The sequence below is a fragment of the Scophthalmus maximus genome, chromosome 11, assembly GCF_022379125.1.
Source record: "Scophthalmus maximus strain ysfricsl-2021 chromosome 11, ASM2237912v1, whole genome shotgun sequence".
Classification (NCBI taxonomy): Eukaryota; Metazoa; Chordata; class Actinopteri; order Pleuronectiformes; family Scophthalmidae; genus Scophthalmus; species Scophthalmus maximus.
Window position 1 is genome coordinate 6,102,090 of NC_061525.1, and position 18,770 is coordinate 6,120,859.

General features: G+C 42.4%; 1 protein-coding gene across 14 annotated transcripts in view; it reads left to right on the top strand.

Annotated features, from left to right (window-relative positions):
* Positions 1-18,247, top strand: part of ryr1b (ryanodine receptor 1b (skeletal)) — a 65,174-nt gene extending 46,927 nt beyond the window's left edge. For 3 of the 14 annotated variants that reach the window (XM_047335379.1, XM_047335383.1, XM_047335380.1), the window contains 30 exons: positions 47-127; positions 2,652-2,751; positions 3,018-3,097; positions 3,229-3,305; positions 3,444-3,517; positions 3,948-3,965; positions 6,067-6,147; positions 6,392-6,480; positions 6,982-7,110; positions 7,534-7,638; positions 7,863-7,868; positions 9,288-9,317; positions 10,283-10,312; positions 10,476-10,557; positions 10,653-11,962; positions 12,048-12,139; positions 12,309-12,474; positions 12,567-12,653; positions 12,931-13,185; positions 13,277-13,407; positions 13,930-13,972; positions 14,083-14,216; positions 14,305-14,365; positions 14,456-14,602; positions 14,677-14,811; positions 14,907-15,063; positions 15,843-15,907; positions 16,029-16,129; positions 16,367-16,418; positions 16,551-18,247. In XM_047335379.1, coding sequence (XP_047191335.1) covers positions 47-127; positions 2,652-2,751; positions 3,018-3,097; positions 3,229-3,305; positions 3,444-3,517; positions 3,948-3,965; positions 6,067-6,147; positions 6,392-6,480; positions 6,982-7,110; positions 7,534-7,638; positions 7,863-7,868; positions 9,288-9,317; positions 10,283-10,312; positions 10,476-10,557; positions 10,653-11,962; positions 12,048-12,139; positions 12,309-12,474; positions 12,567-12,653; positions 12,931-13,185; positions 13,277-13,407; positions 13,930-13,972; positions 14,083-14,216; positions 14,305-14,365; positions 14,456-14,602; positions 14,677-14,811; positions 14,907-15,063; positions 15,843-15,907; positions 16,029-16,129; positions 16,367-16,418; positions 16,551-16,646 — 4,014 coding nt within the window. In that variant the 3' untranslated portion in view covers positions 16,647-18,247. The remainder of the gene's footprint in view (positions 1-46; positions 128-2,651; positions 2,752-3,017; positions 3,098-3,228; positions 3,306-3,443; positions 3,518-3,947; positions 3,966-6,066; positions 6,148-6,391; positions 6,481-6,981; positions 7,111-7,533; positions 7,639-7,862; positions 7,869-9,287; positions 9,318-10,282; positions 10,313-10,475; positions 10,558-10,652; positions 11,963-12,047; positions 12,140-12,308; positions 12,475-12,566; positions 12,654-12,930; positions 13,186-13,276; positions 13,408-13,929; positions 13,973-14,082; positions 14,217-14,304; positions 14,366-14,455; positions 14,603-14,676; positions 14,812-14,906; positions 15,064-15,842; positions 15,908-16,028; positions 16,130-16,366; positions 16,419-16,550) is intronic. The other 11 variants (XM_047335386.1, XM_047335388.1, XM_047335381.1 and 8 more) reach the window with 8 other exon arrangements.
* The last annotated feature ends 523 nt before the right edge of the window (positions 18,248-18,770 follow it).

Sequence of the window (18,770 nt, forward strand, 5' to 3'; positions counted from 1 at the left end):
AATATCGTCTGTACTCAGTGGCTGCCTTGCTCTCATCTCCCTCCAGAGCTGCCACATTGGTGAGGAGGACGAAGGGGGAGAGCAGGAGGGGGATGAGCCATCCTTTGAGGTGCGACAGACAGAGATGGTATGGGGGGACCAGGGGAAGGGAGACAGGGGAGTCAGCGGAGAATCAGCTCCCCAGTGACCACACCACGCCATCACACTCGGCACACCCCCCCACCACCAAACCCTTGCTACAACATTTCTCTTTTTTTTTCTCTTCCTGGCTTTTCTCGTTCACTCACACCACTTTGTCTATTTCCTGCTACGGTGGACTGACCTGTGCATGCCTTTGCTGGACTCTGCCCACCAGTCGACTCAGCGTATTTACACTCAATTAGTTTAATTTCCTAAATCGCATGACTTGAGTGCAGAGAGATGGTGCAGCTAAAGAAAACAAAATGAAACCCGGGGGCAAAACAAACCACTGAGTTATTGCTGGCTGTTTATTATTACTATTAAACCTGATATACTGCAGAAATTTTAGAGGGGCAAATCCCAGCATGGTTTAAAATATCTACAAGATTCGTATTTATACAAGTACAGCAGCAGTTGAATAAATACATGTGTGCAGATATTTTTTATTTATTCATTTTAAATAAAATATATATTTCTATCCAAAACCAAAACGCCCAAACATGTAACATTGTAATTTTGTCAGTATGAAGCATTGGTGCCGTTGCAAAGTAAACTCGGACAAACGTGCTCATCAGCGCCTAAGAGTGGGATCATTAGTAAATCCACTCCTCGGTATGACTGGTAATGTAAATGAATATCTCAATGATTTGTTTTGCTCAAAGGAAAGATTTGGACTCTGAGATGTTGTCCAGCTTTAGAAACCCATGGCTCTTCCTGGACGGCAGCATTACAACCATCTGCACTGCACACTCCTCGGCCCACTGGAGGCATCTCTTCAGGAGTTCACTTTTTATTGTAGGGTTATTTTTTTCTTATCAATTGAAGATCATTGCGATTAATTTTTTTTTGGTGCCTGGAAATAAATGTGAGGCTGCCACCCAAGACCAAATTGAGCAGCTATTTTTTGGAAACTTAATTAATAGTTATCAAGACAAACCGTGCAGCAGGTTTCCTAACAGTAGAACCAGGTCTCTTGATCGTGATGACCTCATATGTCTGTGATAAGTGTCTCCGAGACTTGCACCACCCTGTCGTGACTTACACCCTCCAGTACTCACCTGCTAACTGGACTGTGTTCAGACGTACGTACCCGCCTGATAACTCTACTTCGACATCTAACGACTGACAAGTAACAGATTTTGTTTGTCTTTACTCTTGAATTGGAAAATTATAACAAGTCTCCCTCTCTGTGCTCACGAAGGACAACAGTAAAAGCCTGCACAGTCAGCCGCACACACACTGTCCCGAACCCAAACACACACCCATGCAAGCATACAATCCCCAACACCCACATGCAAACGACCCTTCTCCAGTCATCACCACAAGTCACAGAATCTTCTGGAAAGATGAGCAGAACCTCTGTAACCAGTAAAAATAAATGCTTCTCCGTAACTTATTATGAGTCCCAGTCAGGCTTACGAGGGAGGGAGGGGGGGCGGCGGAGGGAGGGGTAGATACAGTCTGGGTGGGGCTCTCTGCATGGTGTGCAGTGGGTGGGTGAAATCTAACCTCTTTTGTCAACAGGATGGTTGTTCATAGCAGCTACACTTCATCATCTGAATCAACGGAAGCGCTGCACTATAATTTTTTTAAAGGACAGTGACGTACACAGCGGTGAAGTGGTGTATTGTATCCCGAGTTCAACACAGCTTTGCACCATATGGTGTGATATTTCACTGTACTGTATGATCGATTAAAAAAAGATTCTAAACTCACGGCCTTCATCTTATATAGTATATTAACAAAAAGTAAACAATATCTAGACCATGTAAAAATATAACATGTAAAATAATAATTTTATTTGGTTCAAATAGTTCAAGCGGAAAAGTTTATTCCAGAAAGTGTCAAATTCTTTTCTTATGATTAAATATCAAGTCAAAATTTCCAATTCAATTTGCAGATTTAGAACATTAACTATCAATATCCCAATCTTCTTACGCTGCTTAATGAACATCCCAAATTATTATCTCACACTGGCACTGGTGACTTCACAAGAGCAAATAAACTCTTAAAGAATACTTATAGTCCATTCACGTTAATCCCTCTCCCTCAGTATCAAAGATCGTCCTATTGTTTAACTGAAGATCAGACAGGAACCGCACGACGCTGCTGCGTGTAAGAAAACTGTGCAGCACTTCGGGTCGTAAGATAGAACAACATTACGCTGTACTGTTGCATGGTGGAAGTGTGTCTCAGAAAACTACGGTCGCCTCTTCAGAAGAGTGTGTGACGTGTGTGTTGTGCTCTGGGGAAAAAAATGTTGGCTGCTACCGAATGTTTGCTGCCTCTGGAAGACGTCGACAGCTGGAATAATGGTCACCGTCACTAATGCACGTCGTGTTCCAACGGAAGAGAGAGTTAGTGTGTGTGTGTGTGTGTGTGTGTGTGTGTGTGTGTGTGCGTGTGTGCGGGGGGCAGTGCAGTCCCCGTTGGCAGGGTTACAGCTCTGTCCCTCCTGCTCTGCTCCACAGGAAAAGGAGATGGAGAAGCAGCGACTTCTGTACCAGCAGTCCCGTCTACACAACCGTGGGGCTGCAGAGATGGTGCTGCAGATGATCAGCGCGTGTAAAGGTAGCTGCTATACCACACACACACACACACACACACACACACACACACACACACACACACACACCTTTTCATTATTTAACTATTGGCTGATCTCAGCCGTTACAGTTGCATCCCTAGCCCCAACCTTTACAAGAACTGCATAACCCACATAATAATCTTGGTGACACTAAAATGCCACGATGCAGATGTGACGTGGCATTGTTGCAATATTTATCCTGATGATGATCCGTCTCAAATGTCGTCACGCACGTCTCCACGTGTTTCAGGCGAACCTGGAGTCATGGTTTCTTCCACACTCAAACTGGGAATCTCCATCCTCAATGGAGGCAACAGTGATGTACAGCAGGTAGGAGAGGAGGCGCATGTCGGGCAGTTATATTTTAATGCGAGAGGGGGAGTACAGGCAGCAATCTTTCCAGCAGATTTGTGTTGACGTGAAAAGTTTTGCTTTTCTCTCTTTTCTTTGTCTGTGCACAGAGAATGCTGGACTACCTGAAGGATAAAAAGGATGTGGGATTCTTCCTCAGCGTTCAGGCTCTGATGCAGACCTGCAGGTGCGTGAGGAAGTCACATTTCTTGTCGTTCACATCTCTGTGGTGTCTAGGATGCCTACACCCAAAATATTGTGATCGCGTAGTAGAGTCCGATGGGCTGCACGTTGTTAAGACTGATGTTGTGTTTGATGTCGACAGCGTTTTGGATCTGAACGCTTTTGAGAGGCAGAACAAGGCTGAAGGACTTGGGATGGTTTCCGAGGAAGGCACCAGTGAGTGTGGTCTGCGGCTTCCTACTGTCACATCTGAGCACACTGTCATACAGACATCTGCATCCACACAGCCACAGAAACGCTCGTCGTCGTCCTCCTGCTTCATTTTCTTTTGGTTTGCGAATGTTATTGAATTTTGCTTGTAGTTCTAGTGTGTTGGTCTGAGTGTGCCGGTTTATGGATGCCCGGTTGCAGGTATGTTTTCAAGCGAGTGTGTCGAGTTTGTTGAGACCCGCGGCAGCATTTTGACTGTTGATTGTATGAAACTGTTTATCATCCACTGACCGCCATGAGATTTTTGGACTCACTGCGTCTCTCTTTGTCTCTCTCTCCCCCCCTCACGCCTCGGTCACTTCGCCCATTCCAACCCCTTTGCCCCTCATGCTCTTTCCCTTCCCTCTCATCAATTTGCTGCTCTCGCGGTTCTCAGATAAGAAGCTAGAACGTGGTAAAGGAAACTCTGCTGTCATATCTTTCTTCCTCTCTGTCTCCCAGTCTTTCCCTTGCTGTGAACTTAATATGCATTTCATTTCACACTCAAGGAGCCAGCGAAGTCGAGCTATACAGTCACTTGCCTGGCAACGATACACATGCTGCCGTAGCGATACTCATGCATTGTACCTCTGCCCCTTTTCCTCTGGAGGTGATTGTAAAGTCTGACGCTCCTCCCTGAGTGTTTTAATCGCAGATCAACTGTAACTCTGACAACTCAGTCTAGTGACTCATCAGTGCGAAGGCAAGGCAGGAACCTCATTCTTCCTCTCACACTGAGTTCTCTCGAGCAGATCATAGAGAACTGCCCTGACCCCGTGTCCAAGAAACTCTGAAATGAATTGCAATAGGAACTGTCTTTTACCCGCATCATTATTCTGCTGTGGGTATTGTGTCCACACGGCTACTATATCTGTAAGAAGAAAAGAAATCCTCACCCCCCTGTAAAATATCCGTGAGATATGCTTGTGCAAACTGATAACGCAGTTTGCTGAATCACATGCGCTGTGATTATGTATTTTGTAACCTGTTGACTCTGTTGTATATGGTCCCACCCGTTTGCTTGCAATAGATATGGGCTTATTTAACATTTGTCACTATGGTTACACATTTCAGCCCTGACACTGTGCCCACGTTCGTCGTTGGAATATATGAAACCCAGCATCCCCGCCACAGTTTTTTTCTTTTTTTTTTAATGTATGATTCAATCAGAGCATGTTTGTGCATTTGTGAGTAAAGACTAGTCGTTTTTCGAGGAGCCACTTTTTAAAGGCACGTAAATGGAGATCTGTACATTTTGTAATGGATGGGATTTGAAAATATTTAAGTGAGAACATACTGCTGGCACACAAAAAAAAGCTTCCTGTAAGAAGATTAGTTGTCGTTCTTCACCTCCGCTCCGACAACTACAGGGACAAACTCACCGAATCTGCATTTTCCAGCATCAGATAAACATCAGGGTGCCTTTTTTGAACATTCATACTCTGAGCTCACTGGAGTTTGCAGAGTTCAGTAGATCTGTCCTGCATGGTTTTGTGGCTTGAAGTTGTCTCTGTGCTCACCGTCACGTTTGTGTCCTCAGTTGTTTTTGTATGTACGCGTCTGTCTTCATTTCTCTGTGTATTTCAAGCCCATTTGACGTGACCTGCTGTGCATTTTGTTGAATACCTGTTTTCTGTATAAAAGAAAAAGGAAAAAAAAAAGTGTTTGGAGAGATAAACAGATGCAAAGTTTTGGGGGAGAGAGCAAGAGGACAGAAAACTCAAAGTGGAGTCAGTATGGAAGCCCTAACGTCCGTCTCCTGGTGACAAATGGACGGGGACTCAGAGGTCTTTGTGTTCTTCACTAACGTTCTAATGAAAGCAGGGGAGTGAACTTACACTTTTACTGCTTCGCAACATGCATAGGACATAACACACAACCACACACACATACATACACACTTTGCTTTTGTTGATAGGATTTTTGCATCTCATTAATATATACACAACTAAACGTGGCACTGCGCTTGAGCATTTTGCAGTGTGTATCCGTTGATGTGTAATGTAAAGTGGGATTATCATAATCATCATTTCACCAGTGTGGACTCTTTATTCATGATTCCACTTTCAAAGCAGTGTTAAATATACCTAAAATACATATGTATGACTCGATGGAGATTCTTACCAGTGTATTATTGTATGTTTCAGTGATAGCTGAATATTCCTAAATAAAAATCCAGAATAGTGCCTTTTATAGGAAAAGTAAACTATAGTTTTCTTGTTTTGATCGTTTATGTGAGGTGATAGGACAGATATCTTGCCTAATGATAAGAAGACAGTGCTCAGATTTATGGGCAGTGATGCAAGAGAAAATAAAAACGTTAGAATTAAGAGTACACTGGAATTTTCTTTTAACGCATCTAATCCCTTGTGCTGATCTTTTTGTTGTTGTTGGTATAACTGAATCCTAATAGAATGAAAGAACAACGTTTCAGAGCTCACTTGCCCTTTGCTCTGGGACCACTGAAACTTTCTCTTGCGCAGATTAATTTGCCTTACTCTTGTTCCACTGTCCAGATGAGAAAGTGATGGCGGACGATGAATTCACATGTGACCTCTTCCGCTTCCTGCAGCTTCTCTGTGAGGGCCACAATAACGGTGAGTCAATGGAGGCGAGAACTGTCCCTTTTCCGCACCTCAGGGTGCTTTAGAGTGACAGAAGAACTGATGAAGTTTGTAATGTTAAACTCTTATGTCAGCCCCATTTGTTGTACTTGAAATACACAAACTTACGCGGTACATTTCTCTAGTACACACATCTGAACCATTATTAGAATTTATAGTATTTGATATATTGAGAACTACGTTTGAAATGCCTCATGTTTATGTTTTCTGTGTTCAGATTTTCAGAATTACCTGAGAACTCAGACGGGCAGCACCACGACCATCAATATCATCATCTGCACTGTGGACTACCTGCTGCGACTACAGGTCCCTCTCATACACCGACACAGTGACTCTGATATTGGTCCCAATGTCTCCTTCCTTAATGTATCAATTTTGCAGAAATAAGCACACTCCTGGTTGTTACTAAAATAAAGGGAAAGGAAACAGACTCTTAACAAATATATCAGGAAATCCGACATGTCTTGCAGCACCTCTGAGATTTTTGCTTTTTCTGGTTGATTTTGTTGTTTGGTAGTTTTGAGACCGATCTGTGCATTGTTGCAAATTCACTCCACCAGCACACATCCTGTAGAATCCTTTTGGTAAAACACAAGTTTTTTTTTAAATCAAGTGTACTAAAATGCAACTTTCCGTTGGACTAAGTGAGATGAACATAATTAGAATATGCTAAAACTGTGCTTTGAAAAAAACTAAACATGGAGGTGTGAATATACTTGGACTTCATGTACTAAATTTGTATGTTAATCTTTCATTCGGGGGCAATTCAGAGTTAAAAAGTGACGTGTTGAACTCTCGTGTTTGCAGGAGTCGATCAGTGACTTTTACTGGTACTACTCAGGAAAGGACATCATTGACGAGCCTGGTAAGAGGAACTTCTCTAAAGCGATGACTGTGGCCAAGCAGGTCTTCAACAGCTTGACTGAGTACATCCAGGTAGGACAGAAGAGTTTCAACGTAGAATCATAATAACGAGACGGTATTTCAAAGGTCACACCACAGGTCATGCAGGACGGGAAGTCGGCGGGGGAGCGTGGGCTTGCCACTGCCGTAGATGTTGTCACTGTTTGCATGGTGGAATCTGTAGAGGGATTTAAGGGACGGAGGATCCTCGCATTACGGGACCGTTTTCTCGATAATTTACAGACAAACTAAAAGGAAACAGACATCAGTGAAATGAAACTGACACAAAGGAAAATTTCAAACTTTTACGCTCAATGTTTGAGCTGTCCTGCCTGCTGAATGTGACTACTGATGCGTACACATATTTTGTTCCAGAACATTCGAATCCAAATCCAAATTGAACCCCCTAAAGCACTGATAATACTTTCTTCTGTTTCATCTTTACGTCTCCGTCAGGGTCCCTGTACTGGTAACCAGCAGTCACTGGCCCACAGCAGGCTGTGGGATGCTGTTGTGGGCTTCCTGCACGTCTTTGCTCATATGATGATGAAGCTTGCTCAGGTAAGAGACATCCGAAATACATACATAGATTTTATTTTTTTACCCTTACTGAGCATTTATTTTCCTTTGTTAAACTCCAGGGATCCATTCTGTAGAGAATCTAGAACGTTCTTGATTTCAAATGTGTTGTTAAAGTTGAACAAAAGATCAAAGCTATTTTAGTTCATTTGAATTAACTTTGAGTATACTAATTTTGTAAACTGTCTCTCTCGTGGTTCCTGCAGAGTAAAGTATGTATTTATTTAATTCTTGTCTTTTAATTAAACTTCTTTTTTTTTATCTTAACCAGCTTCCCTCCCCCTCTTTTCTTTGTCAGGTTGTTTCTGCTTCTTCACACAACGTATATGTGTATATTTACACAGTTTAATGATGATGCATGTACAGTATACTATTTCTCATGTCGTAGTTGGGCTCATATATCATTAGAGATTAACTGTTATGAATAGATTCAGATTGTCGACATGAACTCGAGTAAAGATGGCAGAAACAATCTGGGCAAAAACAAACGGTCCCTCTTCCTTTTCCTTGCTTTAATTTTCTTTCGCGTTACGTTTTCTGATTCTGTATGTTACAGTTAATCCAACTCACCTTATATAATAATCTATTAATTTTGTACTGACCAGGGGTTTGATTGTGATTTGTGTGTCTGTAACTTGTTTGACCTAACAAGTAGCTGCAGTGTTTAACACCCAGTCTAACTTTGTGAGACAGTGTTGATTGCTACTGACGCTGCTGTTTAAAATACATTTTTGTATTTTTTATACCTTGATTATATTTTTTGATATTAAAGGTGACATATAATGCTCATATTCAGGTTAATACTTTTAATTTGGGTGACCACTTGAAAAGGTTTACATGCTCTAATGTTCAGAAAAGGCATCAGTGTTCTCATACTGCCTATTCCTGCAGCTCCTCTTTTCACCCTCTGTCTGAAACGCCTGGATTTCTTTTAGCCCCTCCTCGCGATAAACCCTAGTCTGTTGGGATTGGTCAACCGATTTCAGGATTGCTGCCGGTGTTACCCCAAAAGAGTCCAACTGTGACATCAGAGTGGTACATAAATTTGAACCAGTTGTTCAGAGCCAGGCTGTAGCGTTTAGCCAGCCCACAAGAAAATGGCAGGGTGGTCTTTTTTCAGTTTGTGGGCCGGCAGGCTCCACAGACACACAAAAAAAGTGATGTTTGCATAGTATGTCACCTTTAAGTCATAGGGGTTTCTTTTTAAAAGCAAGACAGATTACCTATTGCAACATTATTTCACCTGTTGTCATATGTAGTCTTCTAGAAACCAGTTCATTATTTACATTAACATTAGCTCTGATATACCACCGGTAGATTCATTATTGGCATACATTGAACAGACACAATATTAAAGGCACTTACCTGTTTTAATCTTCTTATTGGTGTCCATAAATATACCATCATCATCATTATCATCTGTTATATCTCATATTTTTGTACTGGATGATGAAATATCTGCTAATTTGACTCTAAAATTCAATTTTGTTTAATGATTACAATTAGAAGATTTGGCCTGGCAGGAGTTGTAGTTTAGAATTGACTTGTCAAAGTAGTTCTTACATTAAATACAAAAATGGGGTAAAAATGTTGATGGGTAACATTTTTATTTTCATGTGTAACCCCGTTAGATGCACCCCGATCCTGGACAACGGAATGGCGTAAGAATCTGTGTCTCTCTGCGAATGTCATTTCAAGAAATAGTCCTTCATGCTCTTTTTTTTTTAAGGGGCTCATGCTTCATCACATAATTTATGACACAGTTTAACAATCCGCATCATCTCCTTCTTTGTTTAGTCCATCTGCAGCAGCTCATGTTTTTCCTTTGCGTTCACCAGCTTCTTTTCTTCTTGTTGAGCCATCCACTCAGTTAGAGTCATTAAAGTGTGCAGCAGGTACAGACACTGCCTGTCCATCAAGTGCTAGAATAAATGCTGACAAGATCAATATAAATCAAGTATGAAAATACCTAGAGAAAGTCTGACAGTTCAGCAACATTTTAAAGCTTCTATTCCTTCAATAAAGGTAAAAAAATAAATATATATATTTTCATTTTGTTTTGATACAAATAAAAACTGGTGACGTTTTTTATTTTCATTTCACACCTCATTTTCAGAAATGTAGCTGAACTGCTAGAACATGTTTTTCATGCAAAACTTTATTGATTGATTTATTTCCCTAAACCAACTGAACATCGTGCTTTGCTTTTGTCGTTGTTGTTGTTTGGTATACGTTTTGTTGTCTCTGTTAAAAGGCACCACTGTCATTTCACTCACTCTTGGTTGATGCTTGCTTATACTGACACCCTTTCCCTCTAGATCTCCACCAGCCTGACACCCACCACCACTTTAGACTGTCTAATATATATATTTGTGGCTCTCGTGATTGACTGGTGCAGGTCTTCAGGAGTGCTAAGATCAGGGTCTACCCTTACCTTTATGTCTTCCTTGCTCCCATTCTGCAGCCACTTTTTCAGATAAAGGGGAAAGGCAGTGCTGTCTAGCGCAGGCTTCTTCTTCCCTCCTCGTATACATGTCTCCTAGTGTCTGTCTTGCTTTCCATCACATCAATTCTACTGTTTATGATGCTAAAAATGCATATTCTTTATTTAAAAATGCAAACCCAGGATCATTTTTGGAGTAGAGCTCACTCTGAGGTAGTGTCTCTCAACTTTTTATGTCTCAGAGAGAAGCACACATCCTTTCAATATAAGCTGTGATATTTCATCAAAATAGTGTTTTCAGTCTGTACACATTTTTTAAAAATATTGTTTTCTCTGCTGTTTTGTTTGCGTTTTGTTGAACCTGACTACGTTGCAGGACTCCAGTCAAATTGGACTGTTGAAAGAACTGTTGGATTTGCAGAAGGACATGGTAGTGATGCTTCTGTCTCTGCTTGAAGGTATGGTGTCCACCCCCGTCTGGAGATGTGCTGCTCTTTCTGTCACACACTTTGTATATTTTCCTCACCTCCACCTCCACATTGTACTTCTCTAGGCAATGTGGTGAATGGCACCATTGCCAGGCAGATGGTCGACATGCTGGTGGAGTCCTCCAGCAACGTGGAGATGATCCTCAAGTTCTTTGACATGTTCCTCAAGCTCAAGGACATAGTGGCATCCGATGCCTTCCGAGACTATGTGAATGATCCCAGAGGGCTAATCTCCAAGAAGGATTTCTCCAAGGCCATGGACAGCCAGAAGCAATATTCTCCCTCAGAAATCCAGTTCCTCCTGTCCTGCTCAGAGGCCGATGAGAATGAGATGATCAACTTTGAGGAATTTGCTGATCGTTTCCAGGAGCCAGCCAAAGACATTGGTTTCAATATCGCCGTTCTGCTCACAAACCTGTCGGAGCATGTACCCCATGACACTCGCCTTCAGAACTTCTTGGAGCAGGCCGAGAGCGTGCTCAACTACTTCCGCCCTTTCCTTGGCCGTATTGAGATCATGGGAGCCAGCAGGAAGATTGAGCGTATTTACTTTGAGATCAGTGAGGCGAACCGCAACCAGTGGGAAATGCCACAAGTCAGAGAGTCCAAACGCCAGTTCATCTTTGATGTGGTCAATGAGGGCGGCGAGAGTGAGAAAATGGAGATGTTTGTGAACTTCTGCGAGGACACCATCTTTGAGATGAACATCGCTGCATCCATCTCTGAGCCCGAGGGAGATGGTGCAGAGGAGGAAGATGACGAGGAAGAGGAGGAGGGTGGAGGAGATGAGGGAGAATCTGGAGAAGGTGAGGAAGGCAATGGAGAAGGGGAACCTCCAGAGTCGACCTCGGCCTTTGCAGACTTCCTGAAGAGCATAGTTGACTTCTTCAACATGTTCACCTTCCGTAACCTGCGGCGTCGGTACCGCAAATTCAGAAAAATGACGGTGAAGGAGATGGTGATCGGACTGGCTACATTTATATACACCGTTGTGATGGGTATCCTGATGTTTGTCTATAGTGTATGTAAGGGCTTCTTCACATTCATATGGAAGGTGCTGTTCGGTGGAGGCTTGGTGGAGGGCGCCAAGAAAATGACTGTGACAGAGATCCTTGCGAGTATGCCAGATCCAACACAGGACGAAGTTCACGGGGACCTGCCGCCCGAACCAGGAGCTAGAGAGGTCCAAGACGCAGATGGATCGGTGGATAACTTGGATGCTGTAGGAGGAGAGGAGGAAGAGGAGGATGGCGAAGATAGGGAAGGTGGACGCCTGCCTGGTTTCAATGCTCCTGGGGGACTTGGAGACTTTGGTGAGACGACGACTGAAGAGCCTCCAACTCCAGAGGGCACGCCGCTGCTGAAGAGGAAATTGGTGAGGTGTTCTATCTCCTAGTTGTGTACTGTAATCTGGTGTGTAAGCTTTGCATTAATACATTTGTTAACTGTTATCAAAACAGTTGGCTGCTACCGGGGGAGGACAAGAAGAGGAAGAAATCGTTGAACCCGAAATCGTGGAAGAGGAGGCTCCTCAGGAGACCGAGAAAGCAGAGTACGTTTTTCTGTCTGTTGGGGGTCAACATCAAAACTGAGCAGCTTCTATTAAAGATGACGTGTCATCAGGACAGAATCCTAAAATCAGTGCTGGTCCTGAGTCCACAGAATGTTTTTATGTTTAAATCGCAAAAGGAATAGTTTCTCTGGTAATCTCTCTCTCCCAGCACCGAGAAGGAAGAGAAGGCGGAGCCTGAACCTCAGGTGAAGGAGGAAGAGCCAGAGGAGATAGAGGAAACCACGGCGAAGACCAAGGCGAAGAAAGACAAGAAACCTGCCGAGGAGGGCTTTGAGCTGTGGAATGAGCTGGAGGTTCAGCGAATCAAATTCATGGTGGGCAGTTCTTTGTTGCAGCGCCGTACATACTTTTATATTGATCTTCCCATACTCAAGTTTTACTCACATCTTTGTTTATTTCCCACCAGAACTACCTTTCTCGTAACTTCTACAACCTTCGCTTCTTGGCCCTGTTCATTTCCTTCGCTCTCAATTTCATCCTGCTCTTCTACAAGGTCGGTGCTTTTTTTAACCTTTCCAAAAACATACACATTCAGTGCCACTACACCATTATAGATTACATATCAATAACTTTCCATCACTAATATTCCTAATTAATGTTTATTCCAAAATCAAGGCTGCCATCAGCTTTTCATAGCATAATGACTGTAAGAAGTATATCTATCTCTTGCAACATTTAGTCACTTTAAAAAATGTTTTCATGCCACATAAAATATACACAAAATACACAAAACACTCAAAGGACTCGCATTTTGTGTCTCTCCTCCCCAGGTGTCTGACAGTCCTCCAGGCGAGGAGGACTTTGATGGCTCTGGTCTGTTTGAGGGCTCGGGTCTATTTGAAGGCTCTGCCGCTGAGGAGGACGGGTCTGGATTAGATAACGGAGGAGAAGATGAAGAGGAAGAAGGTCCCATGTACTACTTCTTGGAGGAGAGCACAGGTTACATGGAGCCATCCATGTCTTTCTTCGCAATCATCCACACCGTCATCTCCGTGCTTTGCATCATCGGCTACAACTGCCTCAAGGTACACAGCGTCAGCTGTGCTCGGCTCTACATTTCTTATTTTATTTTTCGATTTGCTTGGAAGTTTCACTCTGCTGCCTCTGTGCGTCCAGGTCCCTCTGGTTATCTTCAAGCGGGAGAAAGAGCTGGCCAGAAAGCTGGAGTTTGATGGACTCTATGTCACTGAGCAGCCAGAGGAAGATGACATCAAGGGCCAGTGGGACAGAATGGTGCTCAACACGCCGTAAGACCCCGACTACATTATCAGATAGATGGATGGTCTTATAGTAGAATAATGAACGTTTTCAGCCAATGTTTTTGCGTGAAAATTCTCTCCCCTAAGTTACTGAGAATGATAAACCTATTATGCAGTCTTAATAACATAATGGCAGAATTATTTTCCCAATCTGCAAAATTAACACAAAACAAACCCTTAAAGACCCTGAAATTTGGACGACTATTGAAATGATATCCAGCCAGAAAGATTAACTAATGCTAGCTGCAAGTTATGACCCCCACTGTCAATCCTGTTGTAAGTATGTAAGATTGCATGTTTGATAACAGACACAAGGGCGAAATGATCGATTGTTTTATCATTTTGATACGAAAAATAAACTTTTGAATGTATATTATAAATATATGTATGTCTTAGGCCTGAACCTCACTCAAATCCAGAATATTGTGCATAATGCGGCTTACTCATGTCAGTTATGTAATATACCGAATTAGAAGTTGAGTTTTTCATTATGTTTCTCTTCATGTGCAGCTCATTCCCCAACAACTACTGGGACAAGTTTGTGAAAAGAAAGGTGAGTTATATGGACAGCTTTTGTTCAAAAGGTCAGCCGCAGAGTTTCTTTTGGGAGCGGGGGGTTGTATGTCTTGCTTTAAAAATTACTTATGTGCGTAATGCATCCAGGTATTGGATAAATATGGGGACATCTACGGCAGAGAGAGGATTGCGGAGTTGCTCGGTATGGACTTGGCCTCTCTGGACGTCAGCGCCATGACGCATGAGAAGAAGCATGAGCCAGACACCTCAATGTTCAGCTGGTTTGTACTGTTCATTCTTCACACAGGCAGTTAAACAAGTTTGTATCACAAAATGCTGCAATAAACAAACTTGTCTCCCTCTCTGCAGGATAACATCGATTGACATCAAGTACCAGATCTGGAAGTTCGGTGTTGTGTTCACTGACAATGTGAGTTTAGGACACTGTGTGGTATAATTTAGGCCGTGAGAGAATCTCTTTTGAGAGTGGTTTTACTGACAGCCCTGTGTCATCTTTTAGACCTTCCTCTACCTGGTTTGGTACATGTTGATGTCTCTGCTCGGACACTACAACAACTTCTTCTATGCCTGTCACCTTCTGGACATTGCCATGGGTGTGAAAACCCTGCGCACCATCCTGTCCTCTGTTACTCACAACGGCAAACAGGTTCTGCTCACTTCCACCATTTCTCCATTGGGAACGCTAATCTGACCCCGTACTAATCCATCTGTTCCTCGTAGCTGCTGATGACCGTGGGTTTGCTGGCCGTGGTGGTGTACCTGTACACCGTGGTGGCCTTCAACTTCTTCCGCAAGTTCTACAACAAGAGTGAGGATGAGGACGAACCGGACATGAAGTGTGATGACATGATGACAGTGAGTGGGGGGTGCAGTGTCTTCAGGTTGATTATTCGGTTGTGTTATCAAATGTACATTCCAGAGCTCACCTCTGTGCTCTCTCCCTGCCGCAGTGTTACCTGTTCCACATGTATGTCGGCGTGCGTGCTGGTGGTGGAATAGGAGATGAAATTGAGGACCCGGCTGGAGACGAATACGAGCTCTACCGAGTGGTCTTTGACATCACCTTCTTCTTCTTTGTCATCGTCATCCTGTTGGCCATCATCCAGGGTACGAACAGTCCTGTCGCTGATATTTTTTTGAGGGATTATTTTCTCAAACAAAGGTGCTTTGTGTTGATTGTGGATAATTGCATGCTCCCCTGAATCGAAGCATTGCAATGCGCTTGCAGTAAGTGATTTTGGAGAAAAATGTTCTCTCTCTTTGTTGTTGTTGATTATTTGACTGCACTGGTCGGGCCCCGAGCCTGTAGACACAGAGTCTAACGCTCTAGCTACTAGGCCAAAAGTCCTACGTCATAGCATATGTCGCTGGCACGTCTCTTCAGGTGTCGGTCCACACCACTTTTCTTTTTTGTTTTCAATTTACAGAGCCAGGGCTTTGTCGTGAAACCCAGATTTTTAGGGGTGCGAACACAGTACCGACAGCCAGTGGACCGTGTATTGGATTAAAATCTCTTACTGCCTCTTTAATGACTATATGAATTGGTAAATGCATGGTAGTAGTGGTAGTTAATCTGTTTGCTCCGACAATACGAATAAAAGGCACTAAAACCATTAGCTCTGCTTAAAAATGAAGACAAAAAGCAGCATGTAATTGAAAGCCTTTATTTGTGCAGTGTAAAATGCTTTAAGAAAGCCTCCTGAGTAAACAGGATTGGCTGTAGCTCTGAGGGAAAAAACAGAGAAATATAGAGAATAGGGAAATGCATTTTAGCTGTGAAAACCTTTTGAAGAAAATACATTTACCTCACTCAATAAACAACATCTTTGCCACGAATCAGTCTGCTCTTGAGTCCAGTCAGAAATATTGCTGCATCTGTCTGTCAGGTTTGATCATCGATGCCTTTGGAGAGCTGAGAGACCAGCAGGAGCAGGTCAGAGAGGATATGGAGGTAAGATAATGAGTTTCTAAGGGATTTAACCAGCCACTTTACTTAATCCACCTTCAACTCTCCTTCAGGCCCTAGAGAGGAACGTGCTCAATGTGTGGACTGTCCTTTTCTCTCCCTCCAGACAAAGTGCTTCATCTGCGGAATTGGGAGTGACTACTTTGACACAACGCCGCATGGCTTCGAGACCCACACCTTAGAAGAACATAACTTAGCCAACTACATGTGAGTTACATGTTAGAATGGGTTCATTAGCTTTGTCCTTGTTCTTGATGTTTTATTGATTATAAATCATTCAATATGACTCAGCTCTTTTATCCAAGTGTATCATATAGATGAGATAAAAAAAAATGGGATGGATATTTCTTTTGTCTAAATGTGAACAATGTATTTTCTTACCCCTTATATATTGTTGCTTTATTTTTCTTTGTGATTTCCTACTAATCCCATTTTCTCTTTCAGGTTCTTCTTGATGTATCTCATCAATAAAGATGAAACAGAACACACGGGACAGGTCAGTAAATATAAAGATTTCAGATGATTAATGAAGGTGAATGAAATAAAGCTGCAACCCTCATTAGTTTTTTTTCAGCCTATATTATTATTTCTTAGTATTTAAAATGTAATTTTCTCCTCCGTCTTTCAGGAGTCATACGTGTGGAAGATGTACCAGGAGCGATGCTGGGACTTCTTCCCCGCCGGAGACTGCTTCAGGAAGCAGTATGAGGATCAGCTCGGATAACGTCCTGCATGTCAATGAACATCTGAAGGAGAAAATGCAGAGAGGAGTGAGGAGGGGAGGGGAAACCAGAGCCAGGAAACACATCTATGTCTTAGTTTTGTCCTTTTTCTGCACATTTCTCCCCTCCGTTGAAGCTATGCACACTTTGACTGCACTATTGTACCACCTGCAGCAGAACGTCGATGGATTAGGTTTGAGAAATTCAGAATTAAAAATATCAGACAGGCATAAAAAGACACAAAAAGCCAGGGGCCTTTTTATTCCGCTATGAATATACTACATGGCCTTTTTTCTGTGTAAAATATACACAACGGGCTCTTTCAGTAGCTACTGCTGTAAACATTACAGTGCCTATAGCAATGTCACTGCTTTAGCGATCAAATAGTTTAGATTTTTAGCTTTAACACTTTTCTTTTAGATTAGTTATGTTTTATTCATATTGTTTGTAAGGTTTAAGTTTTGTTTTTTGTATGTGGCTGCTGCCATTTGATTTTTCATTTTCCGATTTCTGGTGTTTCGGTGAGGGAGCGTTTTTGAAAGAAATGATTCTGCAGCTTCGGTATCTCTGAGATTCCGCAGGGGAGCAGTGGACGTTTCAGACTTAGAAGCTCGTGTTCAAAAAGCGAACATATAGGGAAACTCTTGTTGGACTGACTTAATAAAACGGAGTATCGTCTGCGTATAGTGACATATACTGGTGGGAATCAGCTGTATAGTCAAACCCAGTTTGCACTCTGAAGTCTTACGATGCGTCCCTGGATGTATGTGGCCCCCTATCTCCACTGGTGTGTCTGTGCCATATAAGATAGGGATGATGTACGCGCACATACAGTATAGGAGGATGCCAGGGTTATTTATTTATTGTTTATATGCAGATGAGACCTTCTGAAGACGACCGTTTTAGCCCGTCTATATTTCTGGCCAACAGCCTGCTTTATGACACTGTATGCACAACTAGGTTTATGTCAGTGCATTACAATATTAAATGAATGTACTTAATGTATACATCTTGGCCAAAGTGTCATCTGTATAACTGAGTAATGACGAGGCTGCTTAGAGGCCTTTTGATGAAAAGACATATTTTACATAAATCATAGATACATATATTTATTTTTCTTTAGGGCTTTGAAGAATTTAAACAATCCATGCTACTTTGTCGGACATGAACGTCCTGTTTGTGAAATCCATTATGGTGAGGAGAACTGATGTCACACTGAAGTCAATGCCCAGTTTTCAGTCAGAAGAGAAAGAAAAAAAGACAGCTTTCGTTTTCGCTAGTTAGGTTTTTATGATAGATATTTTTAGGGATCCAGTTTATCAGTTGTTTTTCTCAATCAAGTAAGCCATGTGTGATGCGTTGATCTCAGACAGTTCTGTATCACAATGCCTCTTTCAGAACTCATACAAACTCTCCGTCTTGTATCAGATGTTACGACTCAGAGACCGAGTGGTATCTTGTTTGCCGACAACTCTGAAGTGGGTGTATGTGCCGCTGTTGACGATATGGAGCTGAACAGAGATCACTACGTTCCACCTGACTGAGTGTCCTCTGACTGAAGCCTGTGTTTCAATACAGAATAAACAGATTATTTTAAGGAGAACTGGAACATGCGTCCTCATTTTTGTTTCTTCCTATAGTTTTCCCAATTTTGGTTCAAAACCATCATTGTGAGGACATTTTGGCCGGTCCTCACAGCGTCAAAGGGCTGATTGACGGGTTAGGGTTAGGCAAGAGACGTGGGGTTGTGTGCTGTTGTCTGACATTTGTGAGAGCCAGTTTGAGACGCCAGTGGCATGACAATGTGCAGCATGGTATGCTGGACTTTATGTCATCAAACTGGCGTCTGTTACTCTGTAAGGCTGAGGGTACTGGTTAGGTGATAGTATACATTAGACGTTCTAAAAATTTGTGTCTAGGCATGCCTAGCTGTAAATATTGTAGGCAAATTTATTTGGAGGTCAACACCAATTTCCATACAGTATATATATTTCTATAAATTGCTTGTCTTCTGGTTTGTGAGCCTTGGGCAGTGTTTAGTGGCTTTTTCTGACCTGTCAATATTTCCAGTTGCATCCACTTTCTGTATGGAAATCTGTATTAGATTTATATTATAGTTTGTCATT